At 38.7% G+C, this 19184-nt stretch overlaps 1 protein-coding gene across 5 annotated transcripts in view; it reads right to left on the bottom strand.

The window, feature by feature from the left end:
* The window catches only part of Cdc14a (cell division cycle 14A), a 153895-nt gene that overhangs the window by 109785 nt on the left and 24926 nt on the right, over nucleotides 1-19184 (bottom strand). For all 5 annotated transcript variants that reach the window (XM_013143113.3, XM_003479174.4, XM_063254907.1 and 2 more), the window contains one exon: nucleotides 12075-12167. In XM_013143113.3, the coding sequence (XP_012998567.1) occupies nucleotides 12075-12167 (93 nt within the window). The remainder of the gene's footprint in view (nucleotides 1-12074; nucleotides 12168-19184) is intronic.

The following is a 19184-nucleotide window of genomic DNA, read 5'->3' as shown; positions in this document are numbered from 1 at the left end:
GGCCCATGAAATGACTCACACCTCCACTCTCAAAAGAATCGTAAGTCTGATTCATCCTACAGTGCGTATATTCACTCACAGGGAAAGGCTTATCTGTCTGTTTATTAATTTGAAACTGTGCCCCACAAATGTTACTTCCTGTTAAATAATTCTGTGACGACCTCAGCAACTCTCTATTTCTTTGACACAGAGGCTACATTTTCCCGGCCCTGCTGTCTACCTTTATTCACCATTACTTTGCTGCCTAACCACATCCATGGTTTTAGGTCCTCACCAACAAAAACCCTGACTTCCATAAGGAAAACTCAGAGGCCCTGTAAGTGTTTGCCATAATGGGGAGAAATGCAGAGCTGGGGAAAAACAGGCACAGGGGAAACAAGCCAAGGCAGATGAGCAATGATAACACTAAGAAAGATACAGGGACAGAATAGACAGTGTCTAAGATTATTAGCATGGTGATCATATTTTGAGCACTAAAAATCACAGAAACAACTGAACACACAGCAACCTCCATAGAAGATCCAGTTAGCTCCTCCTTGATTTAAAATTTTTCAAAGTATATATCAAGCAGGTTTTATTGAATTAATTCACTTTCCAAAATAGGGAACAGGATACAATTTCACTCACTCTATCAAGTAGAAAAAATTTCTTGAAACAAAATCTGTATCAATTAAAATTTTGCAATCCTCGCTGGATTACACACCTGTAATCACAACACTTGGAAGGCTGAAACAGGAGGAAAGCTGTGAGTTCGAGGCCAGCATGGACTACATAGTGCATTCAAAGCCAGCCTGAACTATGTAAAGATCTTGATTCAAAAAAAGAAAAATGCACTCCAAAACCTTCTGTAAATATAAAGGTCAGCTGTTATGAAATGAATCAGGAATTAGCTATTTTATTTAGCACAAACCTAGAAACTGAGGCTAATGCAGCACTGACAAGACAAACCCAGGAAGTCAGGTTCAGGCTGGCTCCTCAAGGAGACCTGTGATGCCCCAACCATAGGCTTTGCTCATTCAAAGTGATCCCCAACCAAACACATGGTCATTCTGGCTAGCAGACAGAAGAGGAAGAGCAGGAGGAAATTTTGAGAGTAACATAGTGATTCAAGCGAAAACAAGGTAAGAAAAGATAAAGCGTATGACTTGGGTATTTACATGAAGTCCTTTCTAAGAATCAAATATCAATGCAATAAACATTATCTGGAGCCAGATGCTTTAGAGACCCCTCAGGAATGCTGAACGCTTTTAGCTTTTTAAAAAACTGTTCATGTTAATTGTAGGTAAACCTAGATGGGCCTTATTACCTATGCATTCAGTGCCAAAATCCATGCCCTAAAAAAATGTGTAAATACCTAAGCATTGTAAGTAGATTCTCCAATAATGGTGTTTTGTAAACCACAGGTCACAATCCATTAGTGAACAGCAAAATCAATTTAATGAGCAATGACAGTATTTTTTAAAATAAAATATCAGGGGCTGGGGATTTAGCTCAGTGGCATAAGCACCTGCCAGGCGGTCGTGAGTTTGGTCCCTGGTACTGATTAAAAAAAAAAGTGATTTACAAAATAAAACATCAGTATGCTTCATTGTAAGAACTGTCTCATGAACCTTGGTTTCAATTATACATGTGAATGATGTGCATACATGCATGTGTGTGTGCGTGTGTGTGAGTATACTAAACTGTGATACAAAGTGTATTTCTTTCAGTGGATTATGGAGAAAAACTAAAAAAAAACCCTATCTTGAGAAACTAGCTCAACCTACCTCCTGACATTCTTGTTTACTAACCCGCTATGGCTCCTGAATCAAGCAGTTATGCCAAGAGCTGATATTGCACCCAGTTGGTACACAAAGGTATTTGGAGTGTTAGCCCCATTAGGCAGAATCAAAGCTCAGATGTTTCCTGGAAGAGAAATTGTGACTAGTGTATCTGAAACACTACAATACTGCAATACAATACTATCTGGAAAATTCTTACCCTTCCACTCCATACGCTACTGCAATATTCTACAGACTACTATGGCTTAGCTATGGTATATTATTCCCAGGCTAACACTGCTGAGGAATTATCTTTAAGTGAATAAAGCTTAAAAATACAATCTTTAGGACCTAGGTTTGAGTCTTTCTCATCCCTACCTAGATTTAACAACGTACTTGACCTTTCAGCACTACGATTCCCCAACTGAAACAGAGAACATGAGACTACAGCAGGGTTCTCCATATGCAGTTTCCTGTGGCGATACTACAGTGGTCCTGCAAAAATAGGTCTCTTCTTTTAATTAACATATGATTATTTTGAAATTAAGGGAAAACAGTGAACACAAACCACTCAACAGCAGGTATTACCCCAGTAGGATCACTAGGCAGCCAAATAATCTCATTTGGCCTAAACTAGGAAGAATTCCTCCAGTTTCTGCACATACACAAGTAAATGTCTCACTGATTAGAAAATTGGTAGCTCTGGCAGGAGATGTGTCTAAAATATAAGCCTGCTCCATCCAGCTATCTGTTTAAAACCCAACAGCAATGGCCTACTTCAGGTACAAAGCAGGCAAGGCACAGGTAGACAGGTGCAGGGCATGATCTCACGTCCAGGCATAGCAAAAACATTTTTTTTCAAGTCACACGCCATAATGGAAAATATCAAGCCTTATCATTTTTTTCCTCAATGAAGGCATGTAGTAAAAATTTTCAAAGATTCGACTTCGATTAAAAATTTTCTGGTACTCCTTTTGAGAACTGAGTTACTTCTTACTGAAAATTATCCAAAGATTGCAAGGACAGCTTTTTTAAAATGTGTTGACATTTATTAGCAATTATTTATATGTATAAATAAGAGAAAAACAGAAACAATGCCGGGGCCAAAATTAAGACCATTATTCATACTAGATATTTTTTTTCTCCAAAGCCCTTTTTATTCTATACAAATTCTTGTTTTTGTATTTTGCAGTGTTAGGGATCTAACTCCAGGCTGTGCACATGCTAGGCAAGCTCTTTACCAACAAGATACCTCAACTATTTTCACTTTCTATTTTGAGTCAGTCTCACTAGATTGCCAGGCTGGTCTTGAATTTGCAATCCTCTTGCCTCAGTCTCTGCAATTACAGGCATGCACCCCTGTAACCAATACACTCAGTAACTTTTTTAAAACTCAATGCCTCAAAACACTAGGATTCTTTTGATTTTCTAGTACAGTCTTAAGAATTTATGTTTAAGCATTCCAGCTTCTAAATTATTCCATATCAAATTCCCAAAGCTGTAGAGGATAACCAATTAAAGTTTATGAATTAAATATTCAGTCATTAATTCTACAAACACTGAGCATTTAGCATATGTCAGACACTGCTCTAGACATTGCGGCTGCTGTGAAGAGTAAGACAAAGTTCTCCTCTTTAAAAAAAAAAAAGTCAATAAACAATTCAAAGTACCAACTCAGAAGTGGTGGAGCACACCTGTAATCCCAGCACTCCAGAGGCTGAGGCAGGAGGACTGCTGTCAGTTCAAGGCCAGTCTGGGACACAAAGTGAGTCCAAGGCCAGTCTGAACTGCAAAGTGAAACCCTGTCTCATATAGACAAAAAAAATTAAAGTATAGAAAGTATACATCCCCTTAACTCATTATCAAGTGAACAAAATTAACACAAGCTTTTTCACATTAAAAAGTATACATCATTCCAAGGCTACCAGGATTCAGAAATGTATCAGCAAATTACTATAAGCACACACTGTGCTTCAGTACTAAATCTGCATTACTAAATACAGCATGAGTATGTATAGCTATCTGTGTAAATTTGAGAGTTCTTTATGGCACAGGATGCCTATTATCTAGATGCCAATAGGAGAAAAGCAAAAGAAAAGAGAGAGATGGCATTGTACTACCCATGTGCAGAACACTACCAGAGATCCCAGTCTCAGAGAATACAACATTGGAAATGCTGTATGATTTTAGGGAGCCTGACCTTTTTTAAAGCTACCAAAAATCACAAGTCTGCAAGGATAAAAGACTGATCATACACAGGCAATAGCACAAAATGGTTCTTGCCTATCACTCTATTAAAGGAAGGAACTGAAAACAGGAAACTGCCCTGCCCCAGCCATGTGCCACCCCTCCCTTCCTCTCCACCAATTTCTGTGAGCAGAAGCACAAGGCTATCTGTTAGATTCACCAAGAGCCACAGGATGACCTAATACGCATGGCTAATGTCTGTTATGTTACTGTTTTGACAATAAATCTATTTTACTACTGTTTTAATAAATGCTTTTATTATTTTGAGCCAGCGTTTTTCCTGATCCTTTTACCTATTTTTAAATGACATCTGTTGAATCTGTACTTCCTTAATAACAATGGACAGCAGCCTGAAACCACAATTTACAGACTACTTAACAGTGAAAGAACAAGGAAACTAACACGCTTAATCCAAACCCAAACCACTTTTAAGCAATACTGCTCTAATACACTTTGTGTATATTCATCAGAAAGCTCAGTGCTCAACAAGCAACAGGTCCATTAGCAGCAGTTCCAAACAACGACCTTCTTTTTTACACAGGAGAGCTTACTAATATAGTAGTTTGGTGAATATCAAATCTGTGGACTAATTGTTTACAGAAACTTGGGACTGGCAGATATGATTTTTATTGGTCTGCAACTATTGTTAAAAACAACACATGAAGAAACAACTTCTTTCTTTAAAGAGAAGAGAGTGACAGCTGCTTTCCAACTTTCAAATAATCTAAACACAGGAAACAATTTAAAAATCACAAAGTGTTCAAAAGGTAACAAGACTATAAATAAAACAGTAAGACTAACAAATCTCATCAATAATCAATTGATCAGCACATGAATATTACATCAGTTTTCACTAGTTAAAATTATAAAATCGGGTTTTTTCTACTCAATATGGAAAGGTGTATAAAACTAGAGATTTCACATAGCACCAAGCTTATTGCAAATTGACTTAAATATTCCAAAGACTAGGTATTCTTGACAGCAAGGAGGCTGTCTCCAGGATGAAAATGACCACTAATCCATATCCTACAAGGAGAAGAAATCCCCTAAAACATGAGGAAGAGGGCTTAGAAATACCAAACTTGTGGTGCAATGGAAAACTACCAGACCCGAGCCCATGCCAGCGATCCTTTAAAAGTTGATCCCATCCATATGTTAGCTCCCCACTCTGGTCTTGGCCATCAGGGCTGTGTCCTCTTCTCACTCTCAATCTGAAGCCCCTTCCCATTGTATCTTCACTCATCACTGAAGCTCCTGCCTTTACATCATGCCATCGCCTCAGTTTTAATTTCTATTCCCCTGCGTGCTGTATCAGCTATGCCATTTTAAGGGTTTAAAAAAATAAACTGTCAGAAAAAAGTCTCTTCTCCTCTCATTAAATTATTTCTTTTCAAACTTAATGTTAAGATATAAACTATTCTCCCAACTCCTCTCTCTTGTCTAAAACAGAGACCTCATCTTCACCCCATTTTCCCTGGTTTGACATTTCCTTATCAAAATGACCTACAGTGATTGGTCACCTCCCCCAACCCCATACCCAGAGATTAAAACCAGGTCCTTTGCACTGAGGTACACCCTGGCCCTTTTATTTTGAGACATGGTCTCACTAAGTTGCTAAATTGCTCAGCATACACTTGAACTTGCAACCCTCCTTCTTTGGCCTCTCAGACTGCTTATGCCATAACACTGGGTTTAGGATTGGCTAACCTAATCCTCCCCACTCTCCAGGTCTGACCCCAAATCCTGACACCCAGAGCAAAAGACGAGCAGTCATTCACCTTTGTACCATCAACTCCTAGAAAAATGGCTGCCATACAGAAACTGCTCAACACATTTGTAGAATGAATTTCCATCTCCCCAGACCTGACACCTGCTGCACACTTTCCACAATTACTTATTGCTCATCTGTCCTCCATGTTATAGGCATTCTTTTCATTCTCTTCCTTTTTTCCTTTCATGTTCCTTTAAGCCCACCACAGTGCTATTTAGGGCTCATCGGAGGTAAATACTGTAAATATTTACTTGACTAATGAATAACAGACTATACATCTCACAAATAAGAAATCTGGTTCAGACAGTTTCTTCCTTTAACAGAAATAACATCCTAAGAAAGAAAGTGGAGCTCATACACTTTCCAGCGAATTTTGCTAAGCAATAATCAGACTAACAACCACCTGAGTATTACTGAGTCAAGGAAGTACTTCACTGTAAAGAGATGTGTGATAAGATATATGGACAAAAGAAGGGCAGCCAACATCAGGGCTTCAGAGCTAAATACGAAATAGATACACAAAAGGAGGCTGGTGCATGGCTCAGAGAACTTGGGAAGGCCACTCACTTCCCCGCCCAGAGCCACCAGGCATTCCTAAGCACTTACACCACCACAAGTTTCGCTTTTGTACACATGACCTCCCTCCATCCTCACCACAACCCTGTTACCCAGGATATTATTATCCCTATGAGTCTAAAAAATGAAGTTAACTTGCTCAAAATATACAACTAACAAGTGGATTGAAAGCCAAGCCTGCAGCAAAGCTAGAGCTCTTGTTCTCCACAGCTCCTACAGAGAATGGCATCTCTGCAGTTAGTACAACATAGACAGTAGTAGAACAAAACTATTCAGGCCTTACATGTAGTCTACAAGACAAGGAGCAGAAAGAGGCATGGTTAGGAATCTAAGAACCTCTGCCTTATCCGCCTCATTTCAGACATGACACTTGTTCCGCGCCAGTCCCCTTGAGTAACGCAGCACACTCATTAGCACTCTGAGGACTTAACAAGTAGGTTAGGGAAAACATAATGTGGTTACCACCACTATTTAAATCTCCACACACCTGGAAAAAATTCTTAATTCTTTGACTCTGACCTGAGTTTCTAAGTTAAACAATCACATTTATTTTAACTTCTGCACATAAATATTATTTTTCCATTTCTTCAGGCACTGTGGCCTAAATCTAAATGGATCCAAATTTCTCTTGATCTGATTACTACAGATCTATGAGGTAAAAATGGTATAGTAACACAGAGAAATAATTTGGCTGTAAAGAGTGTGGCAAGTATGTAATTCACTCATAATTTTTAAAACCATCTTCTTCAAAATCATATGAAAATATTTTAGATATTATCATGCATCCTAACTCTACAAATCTCACTGAGTGCTGTACTGGAAGGAAAACACCTTTCTGGAAAAGATGATCTCTTCTTAGAATTTCAGTCCTCAAACTTGAGGATCACAATGCCACAGCTTAGGAAGTGAAGAGATGGTGTTACGAGTGGGGACTGTCCTGTCATCCACTTAAGTATCGCCACATCATCCCAGCAACCCTGGCTTTAAGATCAATCTATAGAGAGTTTCCTTCTCTGTACATCCCCAACTGAACATGAGGATTTCTACCACTTCTTTTTGACCCTTAGGACAACTCTGTGGGAGAAGTATAAAACAACAGCATAAAATGAAGAGAAGGATAAAATGACTGCATAAAATTAAGTATGAAATGATAAAAAACACAGAAACACAAACACTTCTGCAGCACACTGTCATTATCTGGCAGACAAACCACAACCAAGGCCTAACTCTGTAGGCACATTTCATACACCACAAGATATCACACCCAAAAGTGGGACATGTTAATACGTATATGACAACATGAGAGCACTTAATACCACTGAACTTAGTTTTCTAAGTTAAACAATCACATACTTACAAAGTTTTGATAGTAAATTTCACATTGTATGTTTTACCACAATAAAATTAAAAAGATACAAGCTCATTTAAAAAATGCACCAGGTACTACCTTTGGACTATGATTCTTCACTTTGGTTCAGTCATTACCATCAATGTTCTGGTAATGAAGAAGAAACTGCCTTACATTTCATGTCCCACTTGATCATTTTCAGGAGTCGCCTGTTAATTTCCTGTTGGCCTTCTGTATCTTCCTTTCTTTCTTTCACTCATATTTTGTTACCCCATCATTCATTCATTTAGTAGATGCTTACAAAGCCAGCTACTAAGGGGCCTGACAGAGTTCTAATGTTGATGCTCAGTGTTTGAGCCCTGAAATAGCTCCGCAGCAGCTGGTGAACAGGTGCTACCATCGGTAACCCTTTCACTCAGACCTCAGTCCCTTACCCCAACCCACACCCTAGGCTTGCCTATGAGTCAACACAGCAAGAAGGCTGCAGGACTCTGCGCCAGCTGGGTGGCCAGCTTCCAACTCCAGTAGTAAGTGCTGGGGCCTAACCTCTTGTTAAATACTTTATCACCCTCTAGACACAGCAATGAAAAAAACAGATAAGGTCCCTACCCTCTAGTCTGGGAAAGAGATACATAAACAAAATGATTTCAAATTGCAGAAGGCTGTACAGAAAATAAAACCCCCTTGGGGCTGGTAGGTAACTAAGGGTAACAGCTGAGTAAAACGTGACAGTCTGAGACAGCAATGTGAGCAAGAACCAAATGTGCAAAGGACTGAAAAAGAACATCCCACGTGGAGAGACCAGAAAAGTCAAGTCTCCTTGATGGAAACAAATGAGGGATTTTCAGCATGATGGGACCAGCTCAAGGAAGGAGTTCACAGAGGTAGACAGGCTCAGGTCAGCACGAATCTTAATGGCATGGTTATGCCAACAATAGTGCACATCAGTCTTCAGACAGGTGCTTTAATTTACATATTTGCGTGTATATTACTGCTGTTTTTGCTTTTTGGAGATAGGTTCTCAAACGCATGGGCTCAAATGATCTTCTCATCTCAGTGTCCCATGAAGCTGGGACTACAGGTGTGTATTGCCACAACCAGCTCTGATTTTTATTTTTAAAAAAGCACTCTAACAATTATGTGGCAAGTAAATTAAAAGGAAGCAAGAAGGTAAAAAGGAAAACAGAAAACAAGATATAAAGGCATAGCAGTATCCAGACAAACAATGAGAGTCTTGGTCTAGGTTAGTGATGTGAGCCTTTTAGAGCTTTCAATGACCACAAACAGCCAGCCGCAGTGCGCATGTCACAGGTCACCCAGGACTACTCTAGGTGATGCCTAGTAATGGAAAGAATATTCCATTTCAGTATGTGCTGCCCAGAGACAGCTGACCAAACTCACCAATAAGTATAACATGGATGAAGGAACAAAGTGAACCAAATAACTACTATATTTTTGATTTAGCAGGTCGCTAGTGGCAGTTACTTTACAACTAGAAGTATGGGTGGGATGACTAGGGGAACAAACAGATATGGAGAGAGAAAGAATAAAAGCAATAAACTTGAGATAGCATTTAGATATGTAAGGTGGAGCTATTACACAAGCAGTTGGATATTTGATAGAGTAAATTCTGTGAGATAGACAGGAAAACCGGGGTATTAATCAAATTTCACCAATTAGAAAACTAAAACTTAGAGACTGAAGTTGTCTTAAGTATGAAACATTTTTATAAGTCAATTCTCTTTGAAGCAGGTGGATTCTACATTTAAAAAAAAAATATCACCTTCACTGTTAAGGAGCTGTCTCTGATCAAACATACCTATCTTGTTTGCCCCACAATATGTGCCTGCTCCAAAAGTAAAGGCCTTTATGCCCAGATAATGTTCTCTCAGAAGACTGAGACATACCCAACTAGCAGCACTGAGCACATATGAAATTTAACCCAGGTGTATGGGTAAGGCATATTACCATCTTTTTCCAAGATATGTCAAAAATTAAGGGCATACAGATGATATGAAGAAAGGCATAAAACTCTAAGAAGGACTGCAAGTCTTAAGTGTCATTTTTATTAAGGATTTGTGTCAAATAGCTTTCTGTGGAATGCAGTTCCAAAATTAGATAAAGAAATCAATTCGGAAATGACCAGTAGAAGAAAAATCACTTTACACTCAGGATTGTAACTCGCGTGTAAGACAAGCCCATGCTGTGCTCAGCACTTCTCTGCCATGCCAGCACTGATTTCTCTCCCTTTGTTTTCTTTAAAGTGGTAGAAAGGTATGCCTTAAGACAATGTATTTTCCCCAGGCTCTTTTATCATACGCTCTATGCACCTATTATAACTGTAACTAGTTCACTGCAAAATCCTACAGGTAATCTGAAGAGCCACACTAAACAAAACAGCAAGGGTAACTGAGAAAAAGGAGAGAAATGAGGGGAATAAACAATAAGACTAGCAGATGGATAACCTCCTTTTGATGGCAATTCTTTATGACAAAGGATCCTCAAATAATATGCTCACAAAGCATCACAAATCCTGCAGGAAAGGCTCTGTTGACATGGCTCAAGTCCAGACATCAGTGAAACCACTCTTTATTTTAATCACAGTGCTAATCATCAGTTTCAAATGAGTAGCAGTTACCAACATAAAGTGAAAAATAAGCTTGCCTACTGAATTGTTTCAGCACTGCCCTGAACCTTCCTTCCAAAAGCCAGAGTTTCATGCATGTTCTTTAAAGCAATAGCAGGCGGTGCTACCACTAATCCTAGTAACCTGAGAATGAGAAATTTAGGGATCATTATATCCAACCTTTCTCATTTTACAGCTAAAGTAAATACATCTAAGAGAGAGAGAGAGAGCTTGTTCTCCATCACAGAGCCCTTTCATGGTGAAAAACTCATATATCTGTCAGATTCGTAACTACTCTTCCTTGTACTATCCAGCAAGAAAGCAAAGGGCCCAGGAGGAGGCAGACCCTAAGGCTTCGCTGCAGCTGCGTCAAGAGGAGAGGGGGTCGGAGCTGGGGGCCCACACCTGGCTGTCAGCTCGCTGCTCTTCACAGCCTATGCCCCCACAGTTCACAGCCTTCCTGACAGCACCACTGGGCTCTTCCCCCGAGTTTCAGGCTTGAGGCTCAGAGTGTAAGATCTCCTAACTAGCATCCTTCCACCAAGGCCTCCAGGATGAGCCCTCAAAAGGTCATGCAGCAAGTGTGTTTCCGGGTGTCAGAGAAGCTGGCCTTGCCCAAAGATGAGGGGCAATGACATCTCTCCGACTGCACTTAACACACTGTTAACCAGATGTCACACATCTCTCTGAAACAGTATTCAAGGTTACCTATGTAGAAAATTCCAGAAACTATAATGTGTTCATACGAAATTCTTATTGACATTTTAGTATTTGCAAAGAATAAAAAAACCTACTCGATATTTTTTTTATATCAGGGATCAAACTTATGACCCCATGCTTGCCAGGCAGGTGCTTGTCTGCTGAGCTATACCCCCAGCCTCTCAAGGTTATTTTTTAAAGGTCTTGTCTACTTAACATGGGAAACTGTAATGTATGCATGATTTATATTCAGTTTTCCTACTGCAGACATTTGTATAGAATAGATGAATGAAATGACTTTTTTTTTAAAAAAAAAAGTATTCTAGTGTTCTATAGCAATCACAGATTTCTTCATCTCCCCAAAATGGAACACCTTAACAGACTGTAGAAGTTTTCCAGAAAAAAATTTTTTTATTTATTTTTTGGTACTGGGAATCGAACACATGACCTCATGCTTGCCAGGCAGACACTGAATTCCTAAACCATAGCCCCATTTTTTTAAATTTTTCGAGACAGGGTCTTGCTATGTAGTTCAGACTCATCTTGAACTCATTATATAGCTCAAGGTGACCTTAAATCCATGACAATCCTCCTGCCTCAGCCTCCCAGGTGCTGGGATTACAGGCATGCATCACTACATCCATGTGCCAGCATGCTAAAAAATTATTTTCCTTTGAAAACAAATGACTTTTTAATATTTGACACATATATTTTGCCCATGTCTGTTATCCCTATTATCTACCCTTGCACTTCACATACATACATACACACACCACTTTTTTTCCCAGAAATGTTCTCACTAGGTATTCTTTTTATTAAAACTTACAACTGTGGGATCCAAGCCACACCTTGTGTTTGCAACATTCTCTCACTAGCTACTAACACTCTATCAATGCCAGTCCATGCTTTCAATGGCAGATCAATTCCCAAACCACTAACAATCTCCCCCGTCTCACAATCTCACTGACAAGGTGGCCTGGATTTTATTGAAATGGCGAGCATTTCACAGTGATAACTATAGAAAATAATCACGAAAAAAGTACTTACAGCATAAGCACCTATCAAAAACGCTGCATTTGCTCTTTTCCGCTGGTCAAAACAGGTATAGTGCACAATTTTCTTTCTTGATAAACTGTATGACTAGAAAAGAGGGGATAAAAAGAAGTATAACCATCATGACAACATAAAAGCACAGAAAATAACCATCATTTCTTGACATTCAGGGATGTGTCATGGTCTGAAAAATTTAACAACTTTCAACTTTGACTCACATGGCATTTGGGAGCTGGGGTGATGAGCTCACTTTCATGATGGAAAAACTGAATATAACATGCTTGTCTCCAAACAAGAAATGGATATGGTGGGGCATAATAAAATCACAATCTCTGTTAAGAGGAGCTATTTCTGATGGATTGATTCTTGATCGTTTATGTATAGGTTAGTCACTTTTCACTCCCTACATGCCACTCCTGCTCCAAGAAAAGTTATCTGTACTTTTCATATTTTACAATTTGTTTTCCAATCTGCCAACCAGTCTGTTGCTTTCTCTAAAAATTTTAACTTTGAGATACCAATATTAATATTTTCTTTTTAGAATGTGTTATAAAATAATTCCCTTTTAATTAACTGAAAGTAAGTGACTAATGGGAGAAGGCAGGCATCAAGAGAATACCAGCAAATATCTTAATATAACACTATATATTAAAGTCATGGGTTCAAACACTTATTAAGCACTTGCTATATGCCAGGCAATATGCTGCATGCTCAAGTATTTAACTAAACCCCAATGTAAACATCTTAGTTTTATACATGCTAAAAATGAAAATAAAAATACATGACAAGTGAAAAGATCTGTTTAATGAAATAAAATTACTAATCAACCTCAAATATATCTAGAACAATGACAAAGATGATGTAACTCAGTTAAACTTAATTCCTCATAGTTCAAAAACCATTACAGTATGCTAACAAATGATTTTCAAAATATTGCATAGGTACATTTTCCTATTGTCTGTAACTCTTCTGACCATAAAGGTGCCTTTTTTATATCTTATACTCTGAACACAAGCCACAGAGAATGCTTTACCATGCAGTTTTCTACAAAGAGAAGAAACTATGAAATCTGTTCTAAGAAAGAAACTGCATAGCTGCACGTATCTCAGCTATACGCCAGTCACATCCCTGTGGCCACTTCTTTGATAATCAAGAATCATGTGCTCTGAAAATGATAGTGTCTTTTTCATTGGGCTTTTAAAACTTTGTGTTTCACCCAAAGACAGTCTCCAATACAAACTTATGACAGATTTATCAAAATATTCATAAGAAGTAAAAAGAGAAAAAAGTAATTTTGGTTCATTCAGTACTCAGTACCCATTTCTAAAGGTTTTTAAGGTCTCTACCAAGAGAGTTGACATCTGTCTCCATGCTCCCTCACTTTGGAACTACTGATGGCCAATTTCTTTTTTTATTTAATTCTACTATTTGTTATTGGGTTGATTTTGCGATTTATTACTCTCCATCAAAAAGTTATGTTGGATTTACCAAAACAGGAGTGAAGGCCCTCTAGACCTAAGTGCTCCTATCATCTCTGAATCCCAGACACCTAAAGGCAGCCTCACATGACCCTGTACACACGTGGCCGGCCCTGACCGTAAGGTCTCCATGGCCCTTCAGGGCCCAATCTCTCACTCCGCACCTCCCAGCCCTCTAAAACTCAATGCGGAAGAAAACATCAACAACTTATCGTCAGCCTGAATTATTTCTTATCATGGTTTTTTTTCTCATAAGAATTTAAGTTTCATACTAAGCTATTCCTGTTTGATGCTGTGGAAATGTATTTACTCAACAAATTTTGGCAAGAACGACAACTTGGATTCTTGGTCTTTCTCACCCTTGCTCATTTCTTGGTTGTGTTTGTTTTGGTGCTTGGGAGTAGGGTGTTGTTATAGGGGTTTTGTTGTTGTTGTTGTTATGAAAATGGACCTATGTTATGAGGTGTTTATGCTTGGTTTTTGTTTTCTTTCGCTTGTTCTAAATTATACAGAATACAGAGATTCTTAGAATAGAAGCCTGAGGCTGAAGCTCAGAATTCTTAAGATGACTCTCTTCACAGCGTATCTATAAATGCTTACTAAGCAAAAATAATATAAATTTTAAGACCTCTGAAGTGTTTCTTAAACTTTGCAAAAATTTCAAAAATTGTATCAGACAGAGAATGGCCTCTATAAAATCTACTAAAGATTTTAACTGCTGCCTGTGGGAAGCAACTGAATTGTTTTGTTTTTGAGCTTACTGCCTAGCACAATATACAGGAAAAGGTGATATTCCCAGCATTGGGAATGTCTTTGGAATTAAAATTCTACAGTTAAGTTTAAAAGCACTACAGCCAAGAAATGATCTTCTGCTTAGTGAAGCTTGACCAGTGTCTCCTAGATCAGATCACAGAGAGCTGAGCTCTCATTCAAGGAATCAAAACTAATTCAAAATGAATGATAACAGAGAGAAACCATATGTACTGTGGCCTTGTCCTGATTTTGCTCCTTGTCAGAGACAGACCTCCCTCGATGGGTCACCCTGATCCATAGCTTTATATCAGGGGCACTGTACCCCAGAGGAGACACTGTGGTACTGCAATGAAAAATGTTAAGGATAATAAAACATTTTGCCAATTATTTAGCTGACATTTTTAAATCACTGGGTTAATTTACAAAAACTTCCTTTTATAGAGATTGAACCCAAGGTCTTCAAACCAAGCTGTATCCCCTAGGCCTTTTTTTAAAATTTTGACACAAAGTCTCGTTAAATTGTCAGGATGCCCAAACTGGGCTCAAACTTGTGATTTTTCTGCTTCATCCTCCCAGACTGCTGAGAGTATAGGAACGTGCTACCATGTCCAGCTACAAAAACTCTTCAATGGCTTTTCCCTCAAATATGAAACACGCCTCTCTCTTAAAAACAAATCCTACTTATTACATAATCAAAGCATTGTAGAAGAAACCAAACCACCTAGTAGGAAGTGACAACTGAGGACATGAACCTCATCCTTCAAGATCTTTCACCGAAGAACTGCCTCCTCAGTGTGTCTGTCTCCACCACAGCAGGCAGGCCCACAGCCCTCCAGCAATATTTGCTAAATTAAGTCGTAAAGTGTGGCCTTCAATAACTTAGCCTTTCTATTACAGATTATTTTTGCTTTACATAAGTAGTTTCAAGATCAAAAAAAAAAAACTGGGTACAATAGCAAAGCAAAGTTAGAAACTGGTCAGATCAAATGAATTCAGAAACTTAGGGGCTGGGGATTTAGCGGCATAAGCACCTGCCTTTGCAAGCAGGCGGTCGGTGGTGAGTTCGAGCCCCGGTACCGATAAAAATGAAAAAGACAAAAAAAAAAAAAAAATGAATTCAGAAACTGTTACAGAGGAATACTAAGGTCTACTAGATTGCTTTCCATGAGGTTGCTCATGACCATTACAAATCATAATCTGCAGGCACCATATTTTAGAATTCTGTCCTAAAATGAGCTCTTTCTATAGTTCAGATTTCTGACTTACAACTGGAGTATGTAGCCTTCTGAATCTTTTTTTTTTTAATGTACCAGGGATCAAACTCACAACCTCACACTTGCTAGGCAGGTGCTGTGCCGCTGAATAAAATCCTTGGTCCCTTCTGAACCTTCTAAAGCTAAGTGAACACAAGCAATTCACTAAAATAACAGCAAAAACAATGATGGCTAACATCAGTCATTTGCTGTATCCACATCATTTTCTAGAGCAATAAGAACAATGCCAGAGGGGTCCAGTTTAAGTGGACACAGAATGTCTCCCAAAGCAGAAGTCCTGGGCAGGGCTGAAATATACTGAGCATACTGTGTTTTACCAGAATACAAACCGGGAGCCAGAGAGGGCCTGCTAAGTAAATTTACAAAGCAAGTGTGGGAGGTAGGAAAAATCCACAAGTGTCCCACTGAACTCAATAACTTGTGTAAATCTCCATTAGGATGCCCTAACAAATTTCATGGTTCAGAATTTAAGTAGCTCTTGAATTGGTCAGTGTTACTAAATTTTTTTCAGAAATACAAAGTGAACTATGTCTAAATACAGATAATATATTTTATTATAATACTTCATTTCATTCTCTTAAAAGATTGATTTGCTGTGATCTGAAGTGCTGATTAAAATACAGATTGCCAGGCCTCACCCCCAGAGTTTGATTGAATGGCACAGAGCCCAAGAATGTGCATTTCTATCAAGTCCCCTGGTAAACTAATGCTGCTAATCCAGAAACCACACACTGAAATCCACTAGCCGAAGATACTGCTAAATTTTAGAGAAAAGCTGCATACAAATATCACTGGTCCCATCCCTGGAAATGTTAGGATCCATATCCTAAAGCCCTGTCCATCTGGTAAATTATCTTATGAAGAAACTCCAAACCACATCATATTCTTCTTCCTTTAAATTAGTATGTGTTTGCAGCACATAATATTTGCATGCCTTTTAAAAGCACATTACATAAAACACTTCCTTAAACTCCTCAGAAACCCGTATTAGAATTTGCAAATTCATGTACTGCAGAAAATAGCACCTTAAGAACAAGTTCCTAGGGGCTGGGGATTTAGCTCAGTGGCATAAGCACCTGCCTTGCAAGCAGCCAGTCGTGAGTTCGATCCCTGGTACCGATAAAAAGGAAAAAGACAAAAAAAAAAAAAAGAACAAGTTCCTTTAATGACTTTATAATTAAGCTTTTATAAATGAAGTTATTCCCGAAGATCCAAACTCAGATGCTTTAAGGAACCAAGAATTTGGAATGGGTCACTTGGCAAAATGGAAAAGCATTCCCTGTCCAAAACACACTTGGCTCCAAACCACAGCTCCCATCCAGGAAACGGAGCAGAATTAGCAAATACTACAATATCTAAAAACCCCAACTCCAGAACTGCACGAAAATTTTCCTAAGACACAGATGTCAACTATGAATTTAAATCTTTTAATATGTCGCTCACACCCAACAACATGTCTGTGAACTGAGTGAAGGGCACTGGAAGCAGTTTGCCAGGATGCCACGACAAGAGAAGACTCTATCAGCTCTTGGCATGAACTGAGCAGCTGCTTATGTTAAACACCCTGGGGAGAGTGCCCCAGTCTCTAGCCTTATGTGTGCTAGCAATCTAATAACATGTGAAGCAAAGTACTGGACAAAGCTAGCTACAAATACAAGAGGGAAAACCTGTATAGAAATGTATGTATGCCACATGGGCACCGATAAAATGAACTTAAAAACCAGGTGTGTTGATGCATGCCTATAATCCCAGCACTTAGGAGGCTGAAGCAGGAGGCTCACTACCAGTTCGAGGCCAGCCTGCACTACACAGTGAGACTTCAAAGGCCAGCTTGAATTATATAGTCTCAAAACAACAATAAAATGAACTTAATTACACTCAATAATTTTTTTCATTTAATCAGATCAAAAATGATGGATAAAAGATGCGATCTAATACTGAATATCTATCAAAATAGCCAAACCTATAGAAATTTTCAGACATTTATTGCTTATCTGACGAAGTTTTATTGCTTTTATGAAATCACAATAGGCATATAATACATCATCTAATATTGAACAGTTATTTATAAAACAAAGAAAAGTGATGCTACTATAGACCAATAGAAACTAAAATGAGAGTGTTAACCTGCCACAGACATTTTCTATCCTGGAAAGAAAAGCCACGTGAAAGGTTGAATTCTGGTGGGATCATTCCTTATTAACATGAAGCCACAGCAACTCAGAAAGCCAGATAAAAATGACGGCATGCCATACATAACAAATAGCCCAGGCTATCCTTGGATTATGGTAACATACACAATTCATGCACTTGTTCAGCATAGGTCAGGAGAATACAAACCAACCATTCAACAACAAAAGATAAAGGTCAAAAACAGAAAGTTAGAAAGAAAAGTTAATAGTCAATTTAAAGACACAGGGATTTTAAGCAGCCTTGTGGTAAAGTTGTTTGCCATGCTGAAAAGTACAGTCTTTTAAAGTCATTTGGTAGAATACAGTGTTTAATTGAGCTGTATGACTCAGTCTGACTGAGCTAAGGAAGACATTCGTGTGGTCAGGATAATATGCTCTTTAATAAGAAATAAAGCCCATGCATTTCTCTAAACAAGCAAGCTCTGCCAATAATGGTCAGATTAAGGAAATCACAGCACAGGGACCATGGTGACCAAGGCATCATTCTCTTACAGGTGACTAGGCTAGCCCAGTAATAGCCGCAGCAATCAGCATCTCCATAGCAATCAGTGGTCATCTCACTGCAAAAGCAATAAAATGAACAGGTCTTCCTGTGAGCAGCCATAACCTCTACATGGTTTACCTCCAACTTTCTCAGGAAAGGAATATTCTTGAAAATTTTCTTTGGCTGCACAAAACAAAATATGGTTTATGTTTTTTATTTAGAGCCAAGATAAAATCAGTTCAATAGTTTCTTTAAAAAGAAAAAGAAGTCTCTGTGTGGTCCACTTTGTTTCAAACCCAATATATTTCACTAATGAAAATGGCACATTTGACTTAAGTGATACTGAAAGGTCAGAGAAAAGTTGCCCATAAAGCATATCTGATCATGTTGATCTGGTAGTTGAAGGGAATCCTGGGTTCTTCTGACCTGAGGATCCTTGAATGGGCACAAAAGCCTCAGGCCTTGCAAACTCTCTACCTGCTCATTTCCCTGTGAGATACTGCATTAGTGCCTCAGTACCTCTTTAAACTACATGAACTATCTCCAAAGTAGAGTAGCTTTTCTTCCCCTGAACTCCATGAACCCGAAACAGAACAGAACTGCATGAAGAAATCTCAATATGTTCTTGCAGTTATAGACAAAGAGTGGGCTAATCATTATATCAAAAGAGTTCTTGTATCCAACCACCTGAGATGGTAGCAGTGCCTGGTTTCCAAGATAGAATTACTGCACTGATTCATTCAACAACAAGGACACTCCCAGAACCCTGCCATCTGCCATATGGGCTTTAATACAATCCTTTATCGCATGATGCCCAGGCCCTGTCTATTTTACCTGGAAAAAACTCCTGGGAATGTTTGATATATTTAAAATTACATTTCTGTGAGCATTATTTAAATCCCTCTTTAAGTAGTGCTCAAAAT

The sequence above is a fragment of the Cavia porcellus genome, unplaced genomic scaffold (genome assembly GCF_034190915.1).
Source record: "Cavia porcellus strain 051 isolate PalLab524CR breed Dunkin Hartley unplaced genomic scaffold, mCavPor4.1 scaffold_1, whole genome shotgun sequence".
NCBI lineage: Eukaryota > Metazoa > Chordata > Mammalia > Rodentia > Caviidae > Cavia > Cavia porcellus.
The sequence above is the reverse complement of the archived record's forward strand: the minus strand, read 5'-3'. Positions and strand labels throughout refer to the sequence as shown.